Raw genomic sequence first — 18,069 nt, forward strand, 5'->3', positions numbered from 1 at the left:
TGAGGCAATGCATGCACTACTTAAGTAAGTCACTGCACAATGTATAATACTCAAAAACATGTTGTGCAACATGCATACAATTTTATGTGTCAATTTTTTGGTAAATAACAAACATTATATTGCAAATCCTACAACAGACATTAAATATTCTGTTCTACTTCTGTACTAGTTTGTATGTACAATTTTAAAAGAATTTACTGTACGACAAAAAAAAAAAAAATAAAAGAACCTGACTTTTACTGACTACTTTTCCCTCCCAATAAATAAGAAAATGACCCTGCCAAGTTCCATGTAGTCTTGTTAGACTTTGGCGGAGATTTCATTAAACTTAACATATTAATTTGGGGATAACTCAACCACTGGCAATACTGAACACAAACACAGTACTGAAGAAATATTTTCAAAAACCAACTTGTAGTTTTTTCCTGCTGTTTTGTCTGCTTTTTGTGGTGCTGGAGATGGGACACAACTGCACTGCACATGTGTTCCTACCACTCACCCACAAACCCAGCCCCTAAAATATTTTTAATTGTTTTTTGAAAATTACTTTGAAGACTTTAAGTTTTCTTGTGAGTATCACTCTCATTTCACCCTATAGGTATTAGAAATACAGCAGTTCATTTTTGTTTTGTAATTATAACTGCAATTTTATTTCCTTAGTACAAACAGGACATCTAGGTTTTTTGGTCAGTAATGAGATACAGGCTTTTTATAATCTCAAATTGGGTAATGACACTACTGCCTTTCCTCTTATTTATAGTTGTTTTTTACTGCCTTGCAAACGGTTAACTGCAGTTTCAGCTTTTTGATATTTGTGAAAACTTCTAGAGTCTCACAGATTTTATTAAGTAATACTATTAAAAGGAGACTATGAAAATGCATTTTTATCAGTGACACGTTTGGACTGTCTATGACTTCTTATTTTACATTCACTGTAAGACCTTTTGCAGGGTGAAGAACTCATGGTCCCACTCATAGTAGGCAAGTGCACTATCACTGAACTCCACCTCCAACCCAGACTTACAGCGCAACTTCTTATTGTTCCTTTGCTTCCTACTTACTCAGTTGGGGCCTATGTCAGTCTTTTTTGCGGGGGGAGCAGTCTCATTTTTTATTTTGGGCTGGTCTCTTAACTCACTGCAATCCTCCTGTCTCAACCTCCAGACGGCGTGCACCACTACCCCAATTTACTTCCATCCACTTTAAATTCATCTGTTTAGTAACCTAAGTGATATAAAACTGAGTCATTCATGTCCTTCCATTGGTTATTCTTAAATTATTAAGAAATACAACTCTAGTTCAATTTATCTCCTGTCAACATAATAAACTCAACAGGGGCTGAGGAAGTAGCTTACTGATAGGCACTCACGAAGTATATGCAAGGCCTAAGGTTCAAACTCCAGCACTACCAAAAATAAACAAACTGAACAGTACCTGTAACATTCCCTTTGCATGAAAAATATAACACTTCATGCTTGGCATTTTGGTGCCTGCCTGTGACCTCAGGACTATGGGCAACTGAGGCAAAAAGATCACAGGTTCTAGCCTCAACAACTTTACAAGACCCTACCTCAAAACTAAAGAATATGCAGCGGAGCGTGGTAGCTCATCCCAGTAATCCCAGCACTCAGGAGGCTGAGACAGGAAGATCACTGTGAGTTTGAGACCAGCCTGGGCTACAAAGTGAGCTCAAGGCCAGCCTGAAAAAAACATACAAAGGACTGGGGACATGTAGCTCAATTCAGAGACCTACTGCCAGTCCCCTAAAAAGGAAAAAAAAAAAAAAAATACACACACACACACACACACACACACAAACTATATGTAGACATTTAAACTGTACAAAACATTTACTTTGGCTCACTGCTTCTAATTGTCTGATAAAATAATCTGGGTATTTTTTCCTAATTATTGACTTATGTTATTGTCAAGTATTAAAAAGCACCTTCATTTGCTCTTTCAAATTATTACTGAATTCTCAGCTTAAAAAGTTTCACTTTAGTACTAAGAAATCTGACCCTTCCTGTGTTAATTTTATTTCTAAAAGCCTTATAGCATCCTGTGTTTCCCTTTGGTGCCCTAAAATGAGGTTATCTATTTCTTTTCTCATTCACTCTAAAGATTCTCATCCGTCTCTGGAGAAGCATTTTTTAATAACTTCCTTTTTTTGTGTTCATTTTCATTCTATGGTTGGTGGACCCACTTTGCAAGTGTCAATATATCTTATTTTATATTGGTCTTTTTTTTTTTGAGATAAGGACTCACTATCTCAGGCTGTCCTTGAGCTGTGTAGCCCAGGCTGGCCTCGAACTCACAGCAGTCCTGTCTCCATCTCCTGAGTGCTGGAATTATAGACGTGCACCACCATGCCTGGCCTCTGCTGGTCTTTCTGATATATATTCTGAGATAATTTCAATATTTTTAAATTATCCACACTTTCTTTTGAAACAGTCTCACTACACAGCAGAGGCCAGCCTCAAACCAGTGTAACCCTCTTGCTTCCCCTTCCTGAGTGCTGGGATAGATACAGCAGTGCCCCATCATGTTCCGCCATCTACACTATTTATACTCAGCCTTTCCAGTCACTGTTTCACTTTAACAAGCATTTTTAAATTTCCTGATACTTTGATACTGGGTTCGTTTTTTTGAAGGGGTATTTTGAGTTTGAGATAAGGTCTCAATATGTAGCCCAGACTGGTAACAAGCTCACCATCTGTCTGCCTCCTGCTTCTTTGGGGTGGTAAAGTGCTTTGAGACATGGTCTCAATTTGTGCTGCTCTCAAACTTGAGGTGACCCTCTTGCCTCACCATCCTGAGTGCAAGCGTTATACCCATACCACTATGCCCAGCTACCACTGATCTCTATACAACTTTTTACATTACAGAATCGGTATCTGTGGCTGAGTTTGGTGGAACACACATATATAAGCCCAGTTACTCAGGAAGCTGAATCATGAGGGTCACAAGTTTAGGTCTAGCTTGGGAAACTTAGTAAGTCCTAGTCTCAAAACAATAAAATGAAGGGCTGGGGATTTAGCCCAGCAGTACAGCACCTGCCAGGGGAGAGTAATGTCCTGAGTTCAATTCCAAGTTCCAAAAAAAATTAAAATAAAATAAAAATCTGAGCATGGAGACTCATCTCTAATCCTAGCACTCAAAGACTGAACCAACAGGATCACAAGTTCAAGCCCAACATGGGCTACATGGTGAGTAGAAAGCCAGGCTGGATACATAATGAGATCATGGGCAAAAGCCAAAAGAAGCTGGGTGTGGTGGCACATGCCTACAGTTCCAGCACTCGGGAGACTGAGGCAGGAAGGTCACTGCAGGTTCCAGTTCAGTCTGGGCTACAAAGTAAGTCCAAGGCCAGTTTGAATTACACAGCAAGGCCCTGTCTCAGAAAAAGATAAATCAGGCTGGGGACACAGCTCAGTGGTAGAATGACTATCTATCATGCACAAAGCCCTGAGTTCAATCCCCAGTACTACCAAAAACAAAGCAAAACAAAACAAAAAAAATTAAATCAGCCTCTAAATAGGACTGGAAATGTAGCTCAGTACTCCCTATGTTCAATGCCCAGGATAAAGGGGAAGAAAAAAAACCTCTTACATTATCAATGCTGGCTTTTAAAGAACATGAGATCAGAGGGCTGGGGACATAGCTCACTGGCACAGTGCCTGCCTGGCGAGTACAAGGTCCCAAGTTTGATTTCTGGTTTCAAAAAAAAAAAGAGAGAGAATATGAGCATCTTGGCACACACCGGTAATCCCAGAATATACCTGTATTCTGGAAGTTGAGGGAAGAAGAACATAAATTTTAGGCCAGCCTAGGCAATTTAGCAAAAGTATCTCAAAATAAAAGAATAAAAAAGGGCTGAGAGTGTAGGTTAATGCCATGGCTCTCGGCTTAATCCCCATCAGAATAATGGGGATTATTCCCCATTAATAATATAGAAATACATATCTCCCAGTTGTTTTACAGGAAATAAATGTCTCCCAAAATACCAGTGAAGTACACATTTCCTTCCATCTGTGCCTTCAAAAAATTACTCGACTGTGCTTATGGGAAGAAAAAAAAAAAAAAATTACCAGAGGTGGCTGGGCAGTGCTCCACACCTATAATTCCAGCACTTGGGAGGCTGAGACACGAGGACTGTTGTGAGTTCAAGGCGAGTCTGAGTTACACAGAGCATTCAAGGGCAGCTTGAACTACATAGTGAGATCCTGTCTCAAAGAAAACCCCAAAACTACCTCTGATAGGTAGGAAGAGAAGGGTCTCAAAACTTGGAAGAAGGATCTGAAATCCAATGTCCTTTATACAGCAAGTTCAAGGCCAAATTGGTTATATTATGAGATTCTATTGCAAAATAAAAAAAAACCACCACTGAAAAAAGGAGTTCTTATTTCTTGTTTGTAAAGCCCACTTGCAAAGAATTATACTTTAACATTCTAATTTAGTAAGTTATAGATGGGCTGGGGATTTAGCTCGGCGGCATAAGCACCTGCCTTGAAATCAGGCAGTTGTGAGTTCGATCCCCAGTACCAATAAAAAAGAAAAAGACAAAAAAAAAAAAAAAAAACAAGTAAGTTATAGATGGGCCACCTAAGAAAATTTAAACTGGGGCTAGAGTAGTAGCTCAGAAGTAGGGTGCTTCCCTAGCATAAGGGAGGTCTTATGTTCCACCAACAGTGCCATGAAAAAAAAAGAAGACAAGAGAAAACATAAAACTAAACCACCACCCAAAAAGTTACTATCACTTAAACTACATTGAAGATATATGAGGCAAAAGGTTTCAGGTAACAGAAAGCATCTTCCTCAACACAAAAAAACATAAGACAAACTTTTTTTTTGACCCAAGAGAAAGACATTTAACTTACTAGCATGCTTGTCCGCAAGCATTATAAGCGTATTGGAAATATCTCGTCTTCTATAAAAACACACTACTTTCGCTTCCACGTTTCCACTTGCAGTCTAAGAAATGAGAAAAATAACAGTTATCTGGGCAGTAAAGGCATAGCTCAGTAAAAAAAAAAAAAAAAAAAAAAAAAAAAAAAAACAATGGAAAGTTATCTGAATTGTCTAAGTTTATGAAACAAAACCAGTTACACCAGTTATAAGGTCACTTGTATTAACACCACCAACTATAGCTACAGGATAAAAAGACAGTTAAAAAATGCAAATAAGAATAATAATACAATATCTGTTCAGGCTCTGAACACTTAGAATGCCAAATATACAATAATAGTTTACTAGAATCAATTACACAAACATAAGCATGTTAGTTTAACAACTAAAGCCGTACATAATTAAATCTGATTAGCTTTTAAGAAATTAATCCAAAAAACTTTTTAAAAACATATTTATGACATTTAAGCCTATTTCCTCCAAACCCATTCCCATGAAGCCCCAGTTAACCACAAAATCTCTTAGCCTTTCCCCAACATTCAACTGACGGCAAAGCAGTCCCTGAGAGAACAGCAGCCACGTAGACTGCACCAGACTCCCTTGAAAACCACCCTCCGCCGAGGGCATCTATCGCCTCTGTCTATATTCTCAGTAGTCCTTGGTCCACCTTCACAGGTGAAAGTACTGAAAGCCTGGGGTTATCAACACTGAAGCTCTCATTCCTTGTTGACTACAGTCTAGATATAATCAATATTCAGTCCGGCTGTAATTTAACGCAGCTGAGGCCAGGTTCCTACTCTATTCTCTGAAGTCTGAGGGCTTTCAAAGAAGTCAATCATTCCTTACTACATTCCTTGTAAAAACATACAGATTATAATGAAATGCTGCTGCAATTTTCAATGTCTAACAAACTTCAGAACATGTTTTCAGAATTTCTGAGTTAACCGATATATTCAAATATACAAAATGATTATCTATGTGCTGCAACAAAATCTGTCAATTTTTTGAAATTGAGCATTATTTTATAGTAAAACTAAAAAAGGACACTAGAGAAATATTACCCCTTAAAATTGAACTCATTTAAATTTCTAACCAAAATGCTTTTGTTTCACAATCTTGTGATCAAATATATCGTCCAAAAGTAATGGTCCAGCAGTCTGCTAAATGAACATACCAGTATCTCCATGTAAAAAAAATCTATGACTTCAACTCTAAGCTTTTTTATCATCTTGGTCTCATTAGTGACTTCCTCTAATATTCTATAAAAACACTTAAATTATCTTAAAAATGCTTGATGGGTAGGAGTATAGTTCAAAGTAAATATTTTTGGGCCTGAGGCTGTAGCTTACCCATAGTAGCATGCACAAGGCCTTAGTTTCAATCCCCAGCACCAAAATAGATTCTCTTCTGGACCATGCCCACCTTTAGCTACTGGATACTTCATAAGTATAACACAGTATTCTTCGTCCTTTCTACAAAATACACACACTCCCTTCAAAAGTTTTGTGAAGCTTTGCTACTCAAAATAGGGATTCACAACGCAGTACAAATCCAAAACTGCTACTAATACATAATAAACCGAACAGAGGGCTGCAGGTATAGCTAGCAGCACAGATCTTACTTGCTTAGCATGTTTGAGGCCTTGCGTCCTAACCCCAGCACCAAAAACAGTTAAGTGAATAAAAGGAGTAGAGGAGCCAGCATGGTGGGGCTCATGCTTATAATCCCAGCACTCAGCAGGCTGAGGCAAGAGGATGATTTTAAATTTGAGATCAGCCTAAACTACAAAGTGAGCTCAAGGCCAGCCTGAACTGCTTAGAGACCCTGTCTCAAAAAAAAAGAGTAGAGGGTCAACCATAGTTGAATATGCCAATAATCCCAACTACTGGAGAAATCAAGGCAGAAGGATAACAACTTTTGGGCCAGGCTGGACAATACTGTACTACAAGATCTCTTCTCAAAATTCAGAAAAGGACTGGGAATATACCTCAGTGATACAGTGCTTGCCTAGCAAAGGCCCTGGCTTCAACTCTCAGTAACAAAAAACACTAAAGACATAGTAAACCAGGTGTGGTGGCACACACCCATAATCCCAGCAGCTGGGAGGCTGAGGCAAGAGGATTGCTGAAAATTGAGGCCCGCCTGGGCTACAAAATGAGTTCAAGGCCAGCCTAAACTGCACAGTGCAACCCTGTGCCAAAACACCAAGGGAAAAAAACTAAAAATGTAAATCCTTCCCCACAGTTTCAGAAGCATCTACCCAAAAGACATAGGTGAGTGGACAAACCTATGGCACGTGTGCTACAGCAGGCTGTTTGTGTCAGTTAGGAGCTCTAAAAGGCTCACCACCACAGATCTAGGTTTAAGCCAGGTATATGAAACACGCCTTAGTCAAGCCAAAATTCCAAGTTGAGTCCACTTGGATAACGCATACTTAGGAAAACTCTCATAAAATAAAGTTGGGGGAAGAGCTGGAGATAGTTTGGCACCAAGGCCCTGGATTCAATCCCCAGTACTAGGTGGTGACTCAGGTTAAAGTTAGGGTTAGGAGTCTCATTTTTCTGCCATTCACCCAGTATCTTTGGAACCTTCCCCTGAGCCAATGCGATGCTACATACTGGTTCCCAAAGAGGAGCCCAACTGCATGGAACACGACATCCTCTCCTCACCTAATTTCAGTGGTTTCCCACAACTATAGCACAAAAGTAAAGCATTCCTGACAATACATTCAGATCTTCTTTCCTTTCCCTTCTGGACTTCATTTCTCAATCATGCAATCAAGAAAGTACAATCTATTGGGGGCAGGACCAAGAAATCCACTGAAAGGCAATAAGAAGGCAGAAAGTCCTTAGTAGGCTTAAAAACAAAAACAAACAAGGAGAAAGACAAAGAACTGCGCATATCGACATAACCCTATAGTCCCAACACCCAGAACACTAAGGCAGAAGGATAGCTATGAGTTTGGGCTACATAGTGAGTTCAATTAGTAAACTCTGGAAGCCTGAAAGACTGAGCACTCTGGGAAAAAAAGATGATTCCCCTCAGGAAGAAAAAGTGAGATACTTATAAAGATCCTACAGTAAACATTTGATTTTCTTCTTCCATGTAGGTTGTAGAGTCTGTTAAATCTGTTAAAAAAAACAAAACAAAACAAAACAAAAAACCCTCAAAACTTAAAAAAACCTCTTATTACTAGGAGATGTTTTAGTAAATGTTTTCAGCAGAATGGAGATTTAACAGACTCTACAACCTACAATATATACAACAACAGGGGCAGAAATTAGAATATATATATATATATATATATATATATATATATTAACTCACTAAAAAAAAAAAATCAAAACAAACAACAGGTGAGCATGATGGCACACACCCAAATCCCTGCACTTGCCAGGGTGAGGCAACAGAATCCTGAGTTGAAGGGCATCCTGGACTACAAAGTGAGAGCCTAGCTCAAAAACACAACACTAGGCCTGGCTTGGTGGTACACACCCGTAATCTCGGCACTCACAAGACTGAGACAGTACAATCACAGGCTCCAGCCCAACCTGGGCAATTTGGCAATTTATTGAGACCCTGTGTTAAAATAAGAAACAAAAGGGCCAGGAGTAGCTCAGTACAAAGGCCATGGGTTCAATCCCCAACACCGCAAAAATAACTAAATGTATCATACACATTAAAACCTCCCAAAAAATGTGAAATTAAGGGTAGGAGGGAAGCAAGAGGAAGGACGGGGGAATGACTGAACTATGTTACATGCACAAAACCACCATAATGAATCCCACTGATCCGTATATCCAAGAGGTACTAATTCAAAAGTGAAGCCAGGGATTTAGCTTAGCTTAAGCGCCTGCCTGGCAAATGCAAGGTCCATGAGCTCCATCCTTGGGACAAATAAAAAAAAAAGTGTAGAAGAAATAAATAACATGTAACATGCTATATTATCTGTAGGTATAACTTCCTCATTTTTCCTGAGACTACATATATTTTTTTTAAAAAGCTTACTATCTCTTAAATATCTTTCAAATATCTACAGCATTTTTTTTTTTTTTTGTACCAGGAATTGATCTTATAAAGATCTCTTCCCCATCCTCGTCACCATCTGGGAATGTTTGTTTGTAATCCCATGAAGAAGTTATTAGAATTCTAGTGAGTTAATTCCAATCTATCACTTTCAGTGCAACCCAAGCAAGAACAAATACATACTTACAGCTATGGGGAGCCAAGGAATCCTAAGACCAGCCAAGATGGTGGTTCACCAGAACAAAAGCCACAACCCAGAGCTCAACTCAGGTGTTAATTCTCCATGAGGGTAGTGGTTCAGGAACGAGTGACAGTGAAAGTGGTTGGGAAATACGAGACTGCCGTGACTACCATGAATTGGACCAAGTAGGAGGTCTGAGATCATCTCTGCAATATGCAGAGAGCAAGAAATAGAGTAGTATCTAATAATTTGGGATTGGTGCTTCAGTTTTGATGTATAATCCTTTTTGTCCTGGGAAGTCATAGCCTCTTTTCTCAAGGCTTGGTCCCAGCTGACAGCATGGAGCATGGCTCTCCATCCTGACTCAAGCACATATTCCGGGAGTCACTGGGCAGGGTAACACTGACCTATCACCTTTCTTCAAAGATTACACATCAGCTCCTCAGCTGGCCCAATTTACATTGCTTAAAGCCAATTGAAGGGTTGGGGCTACAGTTCAGTGGCACATTGTCTGCCTGGCAAGCACAACATCATGAGTTGCTGATAGCAACTAAAAAAAAAAAGCCAATTGAAGAGACAAAGAAATAGCTTAGCCAGTTCTGTACATATCAATACATGGATATATGGCCAAGTTTATCCAAAATGGAGATAGCTGCTCTTCAAGAATAGTCGTCTAAGGGGCTGGAGGTTTAGCTCAGCAGCATATGCGCCTGCCTTCAAGCAGGTAGTCACAAGTTCGATCCCCGGTACGATAAATAGAAAAAAAAAAAAAAGTCATCTAGGGACTGGGATTTAGCTCAGCGGCATAAGCGCCTGCCTGGCAAGCACTAGGTCGTAAATTCAATCCCCAGTACCACCAAAAAAAAAGAAAGAAATAAAGGCCTTATGTAAGTAAAGGCCAGGCAGGGTGGTACACACCTGCCAATCACAGGCAGGGTATTTGAAGTTTGAACCCAGCCCTTGAACTCTGAGACCTTTTTTTTTTTTTTTTTTTTTTTTGGTACCAGGGATTGAACTTATGACTTCAAGCTGGCCAAGCAGGCACTTGTGCCACCCCCAACCCTGAGACCTTATTTAAAAAAAAAAAAAGCCAGGTATAGCAGTACAACCTGTAATCCCAGTACTTGAGAGGCTGAGACAGGAGGATCACCACAACAAATATGAGGCTATCCTCGGCACACAGCAAGTTCAAGGCTAGCCTGGACTACATTACAAGACCCTGCCTCAAAAAAAAGGGGGGGGGGGGTTACTGGGGCTGCAGCTGTGTGAAATGTGAATTTCCAGTACAAAAAAAAAAAAGTATGATGGTTTCTACCTATAATCTTCTTGGGACTGGTAAAGCTGGGGCAGGTTTCTGAATCCCATGCCATCCCAAAGGACTTAGTAAAATTCTATTTCACAATAAATGGGTTGTACTAGGAGTAGTGATGCACATCTGTAATCACAGCCCTCTCGAGGCAGAGGCAGGAGGATCCCAACAAGACTGAAGTCACCCTGGACTACAAGGAAAGACCCTGTCTCAAAAAACAAAAACAACAAAGTAATGAGCTGGGGCTGTAAATCAGTGCAACAGCCCAGGATTCACACTGTGTGCTATGATAGCACACAGGCATGTTCACTTTTTTTTTTTTTTTTTTTTTTTTTTTGGTTTGAGACAGGGTCTCACTAAGCAGATCAGGCTAGCACTGAACTCACTAGAAGCCTTGGACTGCCTCTGCTTTAATGTCTCAAATGCTGGGATTATAGCATTTGGGATTATAGTGGATTGTCACCACACCCAGCTTTACAGAATTTTTAAAAATGCCTATTCCAAAAACAAACCTTAAGGGTCTGCAAATAAACCAAGTCGGGCCTGGCTTCCTAGGACTCAAAATTACAGTCTTCCTACGGCATTTCTGAGGAAAAATATTTCCAAAGACGTTAACAGTAAGAATTCTCATAATCACACAACCTCAAAGTGGTCTGGCACAAACCTGAGGATTGTTGGAAAACCTGTGGTTATACCTGTTCCAATGCCTCAACTTCAAAACCTTATCTACTGCAAATAATCACACTGATTCTGTGACCTAGACATCTGCAATCAATCAGAGATAATCCTTAAACCTTTATTTTACTTGAGCCAAAATCACAAAGCTACCTTATCAATATCAAAAATGTTTTTTTGGTACCAGGAAAAAAAATATATATATTCTTCCCACAAATAAGCATGAAAAAAAAAAAAAATATATATATATATATCTATATATATATAGATATATATATATACTTATCTTTATGTATTATATATACACACACACACACATTCCCCACCACCACCACCAAGGATCGAAGTCATAACCTTGTGCATGCTAGGCAGGTGCTTATGCCACTGAACTAAATCCCCAACCCTAAATATATTTTTATTCGTTAGCCAAATCTAGAATTTGGCAAATCTCCTTCAATACTGTATTTTCTAATTTCTTCTTTTTTTTTTTTCCTTTGGTCTTTTTCCTTTTTATCAGTACCGGGGATCCAACTCAGGACTGCCTGCCTGCTTGCAAGGCAGGCGCTTATGCCGCTGAGCTAAATCCCCAACCCTTAATTTCTTCTTTCTAAAGCTAGAAAAGGAAAATACTAGCTCACTAACAAGAGAAAAATATCTATGACAACTAAATATAAAAACGGACTGTGTTACAAAAGTAAGGTTTGCTCATTGAAGAGCTGAGCAATTTCAGGAAACTTGCAGATTTGTAGGTAATGTTTAATACCAGAGAGAAAAAAATTATAAACAGCAAGAGAAAAATAATTACAAAAAGAGAATATTCACAATCCTGCATAACTCTCTAATCTAAAATCTCTACTTTCAAAGTGCCTATGTCCTGGACTGGGGATTTAGCTCAGCGTCATAAGCGCCTGCCTTGCAAGCAGGCAGTTTGTCAGTTCGATCCCTGGTACCCATAAAAACGAAAAAGACCAAAAAAAAAAAAAAAAAAAAAAAAAGTGCCTATGCCCTTTACCCAATTACCTTTCAATAGAGAACACTTAGTTTTTAATAGTGGAATCAAGAACACTCAGTCTATATACCTTGTTGAGTTCTTCTATTCTTCTAATTAGGTAAGGGTTGCTAGAGGAATTCTCAAAGTAGACATAATCTGTAATTAAAAGAAGTTGCAGAATGTAATCTTTTCAACAGAAAAATTCATTCAGAAAATCATTCTTTTCTATAGTCTAAAATTCACGGTAAGTAAACAACCCTAATATACTCTCTAGGATACTCTCTACGATCCATAGACCTTTATTTTCCTTTCACTTCAATTAATGTTTTAGCAACTTCTCCCAGACTTTTGTCCTACATGTCACTTCTGGAATAAACAAAGACACCTCATCACACACCTTTCCCCTCCAATCCAATCTGCCCTGGAGTACGCTTCTCGTATAAAACTAGTGACCTAAGACATTCTGGGAAGGAAGAGGCTTTAACAATCCGAAAATTTAAAAACAGAAACAAACAAAAAAAAATCATGTGGGCAGGGCCGGACAAGGAAGTAGTGACAAACTTTTCCAAAGCTCTACCTGGGAAGAGGAAAAAGGGGGGGAGGGGGATCACGTGCGGAGAGGCAGAGCCCTCTGGGGGTGATGTTAGAATCTTTTCACCTTTCACCACACTTCAGCCAGGCTCTTGTTATAAAGAAATTGCTGCAGGCTTTCAACAAAAAAAGACAGAAATGTTCAAGTGTGGCTTTTCCTCCCATCTTAATAGGCTCAATGCAAACTCCCCACTGAGGGTCTGAGAGGCTGAAACGCATTGTTACTGTCTACCTTAGCGGCTCGCTCCCGTCTGCTCCGCAGAGTGGCCTCGTTTAGCCAGGCCGTTCCTACCGCCATCCATCGGGAGCTCGGCTAATGAGCAGAGGAGGAAGAGCCGAGTCTCGCTCACACACCAACACGCCACTTATCTGAATTATTATTTTACCAGCAAAGAGGGGAGGAGGGCGTCGCGAGCAGGGAGAAAGTTTGTTTGACCTTATTTCCCTCTTCCGCAGCAGGCTGGGAAGGCAGGCAGCTGAGCCCACGTCCAGGCTGAGCTCAACTCCCCACCTCCACCTGCGGACCCTGAACCCTACAGAGCCCCACTGTCGGGGGCGTGGGGGGTCCGACGAAACACGGGGGAGAGAGGAAGGAGGGAAGGCGCAGGGCTCACGGTAACCCTAAAAACAGGCCAGTCCCGCTGGGCCCCGGGCAGGGCGCCCGCCCTCACCGCGCACCCACTGAAGGGAGGCGGGGAGGGGGTGCCCCATGCTCCTCCCCGAGCACAGGGGACACGCGAGGGCCAGGCCGCCCAGGTGGGGCTCGACGGTCCCTTCCCCCACGGGGGGCTGAGGGGCGTCTGGCTCCTGCCCCAAGGGGAGGCCCGGCCCGGCCCGAGGAGCCGGGCGGGTGCGGGGGCTGCAGGGCCGCGGCCCGCCGTGGGGGAGGGGAGGCAGGGAGGGCTGGGGACCCCGCGCCCCCCGCCCCGGCCCCCGCAGCCCGCTGCACACGCACGGGTCGGGCCGAGCCTGCCTACCTCCGACCCGGTACATGTTGGCCGCCATGTCGGCGCGCCCGCCCGCCGAGCCGAGCCGAGCCGAGCCCCGCCCGCCGCTCCGCCGCCTCAGCCTCGGCCGCCGCCGCCGCCGTCTCCTCGCGCCGGGCCGCGGGGGGTGGGGGAGGGGACGCGGGGGGTGGGGAGGGGTGGTGCCCGCCCCCTGCGCCGGCAGCGCCGCGACTGGGCCGGGTTGGGGGTAGGGTAGGGTGGGGGCCAGCGAAGGGCGGGGACTCGGGCCGGGGGGTCTTGCGAGGAGCGGGGGACCCTAAGACCTGCCAAAACCCGTGCTCGAAGCCCGTATTCGCAACTGCTGCCCAAGGACTCTGGGGAATTGGGGTGGGGGACCGAAGCTCAGGTCCCCCGAGCGCCCTGGGCCCCACCCCGGGTCCCCTGTCATCTGCCTACTCCAACCCAGATTCTGCTCTGCGCTGTCCCTGGGGAACCCGGGTAGGTGCGACCTCGAGCACGTGAGCGCCAAGCTCGTTTGCAAACTTGGATGCAAATAAGCGCAGAGAGCAGGCGCCTTCATCCAGGGAGGTGCGTGGTGCTTTAGGACCCCCTGGCCTGGGGACCAGCCACACTCAGGTGCCTTCTGATTCCCCAGCGGGAGACCGAGCGGGGGACCGGCCTGGAAATACTAGCTCCTTTCCAAGTCCTAACCGCCCCAGCAGGTCCATCGTGGTTCACCCCGAACTGCCGAGAACCAACGCCCCAGCACCCCGAGGTCCTGCCTCTAAACACACAGGACCTCAGACTGCGACTGCGAGTGTTTTAACAACAAAAGACCCTTAGAAGAGCAGCGCTTTCTTTGTGTATGGGGGAGCACGGCCCCACACTCATTACTACCCCTCCCCCAGAGGAGGGCCTGTCAATCAGCTTGCCTGGATGGACAGTTTACTGGTTAGGTGCCCAAACCTATTCTTTTGTTTTGCTGTGCTGGGAATGGAACCCAGGGGAACCCAGGGTCTGGCACGTGCTAGGCAGGCCTTCTACCGCAGAGCTACATCCCCAGCCTTCTTTTTATTTCTATTTTGAAACTAGGTCTCCCAAAGGTACCCATGCTGGCCTCGAATTTAGAATAGGTCGCTGGGATTACAGGTGTGCACTACTACATCCTGATTGGCCTAAACCTTTTAAATGATTATTTTTTCATGCTGCTTTTAGTCAACTCATTTTCAAGCCTTCATGCCACATAGAAGCAAGTAAAAATGTTATTTCTTGACTGGCTAGCTCCCAAAAGATTAGGTTTTTCTGTTTGTTTTGTTTCATCTGTGATACTAGTGGCTGAACCCAAGGGCAGCTTTTTTCTTTTTCAGCAACCCTTTTTAAATTTTTATATTAAGACACAGTCTCACTAAATTGTCCAGGCTGGGCTCAAATGTGCAATCCTCTTGCCTCAGCCTTCCACAACGTTGGGATTACCTGTGTACACCAAGGTGCCCGGCTAAAAATAATTTTCTTTAGAGAAGCTAGTCCATTCCAAACTACTGAAATTGTTGCATAATAAGCATGAAGAGCAGGACGTGTTGGTGCAAGCTGCAATCCCAGTGGGCCCTTTGGAGGCTGAGACATGAGGACTGCTGTGAGCTTGATATCAGGGAAATGCAGCTCCTTACATGCTAGATTTACTCCAAGTTGGTGTTCCCTAAAATCAAAGAATGAATTCTAAGGAGCAATACAGATTAAGAATAGGAAAAATGTATTGAAAGAGAGAGCTCCTGAGAGACAAGAAGGGACCCAAAAGGTAGGTTGCCACAGATCCTACTTCTCAGAGGGAGTTTTATACAGCAAAATTATGAAGTGGGTACAGAATCATGAGATAGGGACAGCATGGATTAAAACTATGATTGGCCAGGTGTGATGGCACACACCTGAAATTCCGGGATTTGGGAGGCTGAGCCAGGAATATTGCTGGCAAGTTTGAGGCCAGCCTGGGCTAAAGTAACTTCAAGGCCAGCCTGAACTACGCAGTGAGACCTTGTCTCAAAAAACTTTTAAAAAAGGAAAAAAACTGTGATCAATAAGGTTGTAAGTGTTATCATTTAGGTAATACTGATCCAGTGAGGAAGCAGGTCACATGGCAAGTATGCAAGGAAAGAACAAAGACCTTTATGGGAAAGAATGGATTAGAGGCCCTTGTCACCCACCTGGATGACTGACTAGCTAAACTATTGGGCCAGATGTATATAATCTTGAATTTATTGCTCATCCCTGGGGGAGCCACATGGGCCTAGTCATTCCATTTTTATTCTGCAACCTGTCTTTCAACAGATGTGCCTCCGGCCACAGGTGTGATGCATTCTCCCCCTGACTCTAAGGGTACAGCCCTGCCTGATGGCCTGTAATATTTCTGCCTAATTTAGCTGTCTATAATAAGTTGAGGCCAACCTGGGCTACACAGTGAGTTCAAGAACAGTCTCAGCGAATCAATCAATAATCCCTGACAGTTGTGATGGGTTTCTTTGAGAGTCTGATGATACCAACTGTGTGTTGCTAACTCTGGGCTTCAGATCTGTGCCAGGACAAGAGATGTCCCCAGAAGAGAATGTGATGTTTTGGTCACCTTGTGACAGATACTTTTTAAGAATGTTGAGATCAAAAAAATAACTTTCTGGACAGCTGAGTAAAAGTTAAATAATAATAGCAAAAAATAAAATCCTTTTTCCTGAATTATATTGATTGACTCTGTGATGACCTTTTCCCCATCTACAAAATGGAGACACTTGGGGCTGCGGATTTAGCTCAGCGGCATAAACACCTCACTTGCAAGCAGGTGGTCATGGAGTTCGATCCCCGGTACCAATTAAAAAAAAAAAAAAGGCAAAATTGAGACACTGATTCTACTTTACATATACTTCATAGGTCGCTAAGAATCAGTGGTGATGATATCTGAAAATGCTTTGTAAACCAGAGAGCATAATGCACTATGCAAATAACAGGTGTATGTTGCGTTCTTTTTACCTACAGAAAGCCTCAGAGACCCAAGGGTTTTATGCCACGTGTCAAGTTGTAAGCTCATCTCAGCTCTTCTGACCTAGAGAAGTAACCAGAAGAGTTCTGTGATGAACACTGCTTAGCTAGTGTTTCTCAGAATTCTTTCCCTGGAAATCCCACCAAAAACCGATTGTGACATCTGACATCATTCTCTGCACTTCTGAGATGACACACAAACAGGCTGAAAAGTTCACCTAGAGTAATGTAACAGCTTTAGGATTGTAATTCAGTGCTGTCCTCTGGCCAAAATATTTTGAACCATCTAATGAAAAGACCATACGTTGCAAAGAAATAGATCACCAGTTTTTGGGTGCTTTTTCATTATTTTTAAATAAATGACCAATTTCGTTTCTTCTCAGAATATTTCTGCATGTGGGTTAGTTCACTCTCTGCCTGTCTCCTTCCCCCAACTTTGCACTTCTTAACAAGTGTTGGGACTGGGGATTTAGCTCAGCGGCATAAGCACCTGCCTTGCAAGCAGGCGGTCGTGAGTTCGATCCCTGGTACCGATAAAAATGAAAAAGACAAAAAAAAAAAAATTAAAAAAAAAAAAAAAAAAAAAACATGTGTTGGTCCCTACACTAACCACAGTTAATGAGCAGCATAAAGTGCCAAGAAAACCCCCATATCTGCACTCTTCTCCCCGCATGGCACAGTCCTATACAGAAACCCCCAAACAGGGCTGGGGATTCAGTTCAGTGGCATAAGCGCCTGCCTGGCAAGCACTAGGTTGAAAGTTCCATCCCCAGTACCACAAAAAAAGAAAAGAAGAAGAAGCCCCCAACAATGGCCTTAGAGATTAAGAAGCTGCTTCCCCTAAATTCTGTATATAAATTTTTTTAAATTCTATATATTTAGCCTCTTCCACTGCCAGCTCCCAGGCCAATGACCTTTACATAGATACCCAGTATCTTTTTTTTTTCTCTATTCCAGTTAAAAAGTAAAGTATCTTTTTTTTTTAACTATATCTATTTTTTTTTTTTTTTTATCGGTACCAGGGCTCTAACTCAACGACTGTCTGCTTGCAAGGCAGGGGCTTACGCCGCTGAGCTAAATCCCCAGCCCCTATACCTTAATCTTTTGAGGTAGGTATCCCACACAGCCCAAATTTTGTAGCACCTGAGGCTCCGAGGGGTTAAATCTTTTGCATTTATTAAGATACTGAGCACCAGCAGCATGATGATGCACATTTGAAATACCAGTGCTTTGGGAGGCTGAGGTGATTACAAGCTCCAGTCCAGCTTGGTCAGTTTAGCAAGACACTGCTTCAAAATACAATGAAATATTAAAAATTACAATTAAAAAGTGCTGGGGCCAGGGGTTTAGCTCCAAGGCACAAGCGCCTACCTGGTCACCACAAGGTTGTGAGTTCAATCCCCAGTACCAAAAATAAATAGAT

General features: G+C 42.5%; 1 protein-coding gene and 1 long non-coding RNA gene across 7 annotated transcripts in view; one reads left to right on the forward strand and one right to left on the reverse strand.

Moving 5' to 3' along the window:
* Mta3 (metastasis associated 1 family member 3) overlaps positions 1-13,810 on the reverse strand; it is a 138,563-nt gene extending 124,753 nt beyond the window's left edge. For 4 of the 6 annotated variants that reach the window (XM_063229270.1, XM_063229268.1, XM_063229271.1 and 1 more), the window contains exons 1-3: positions 13,656-13,809; positions 12,176-12,243; positions 4,878-4,971 (exon numbers count right to left, since the gene is read on the reverse strand). In XM_063229270.1, coding sequence (XP_063085340.1) covers positions 4,878-4,971; positions 12,176-12,243; positions 13,656-13,683 — 190 coding nt within the window. In that variant the 5' untranslated portion in view covers positions 13,684-13,809. Of the gene's footprint in view, positions 1-4,877; positions 4,972-12,175; positions 12,244-12,910; positions 12,970-13,655 lie in introns of those variants that run through there. The other 2 variants (XM_063229284.1, XM_063229283.1) reach the window with 2 other exon arrangements.
* LOC106028338 (uncharacterized) lies at positions 12,745-17,031 on the forward strand. The gene is made up of 2 exons (XR_001201938.3): positions 12,745-13,293; positions 16,644-17,031. It is a non-coding gene; the product is annotated as an uncharacterized LOC106028338 (long non-coding RNA).
* Positions 17,032-18,069: the final 1,038 nt, after the last annotated feature.

This window comes from Cavia porcellus, unplaced genomic scaffold (assembly GCF_034190915.1).
Source record: "Cavia porcellus strain 051 isolate PalLab524CR breed Dunkin Hartley unplaced genomic scaffold, mCavPor4.1 scaffold_1, whole genome shotgun sequence".
Taxonomy (NCBI): domain Eukaryota; kingdom Metazoa; phylum Chordata; class Mammalia; order Rodentia; family Caviidae; genus Cavia; species Cavia porcellus.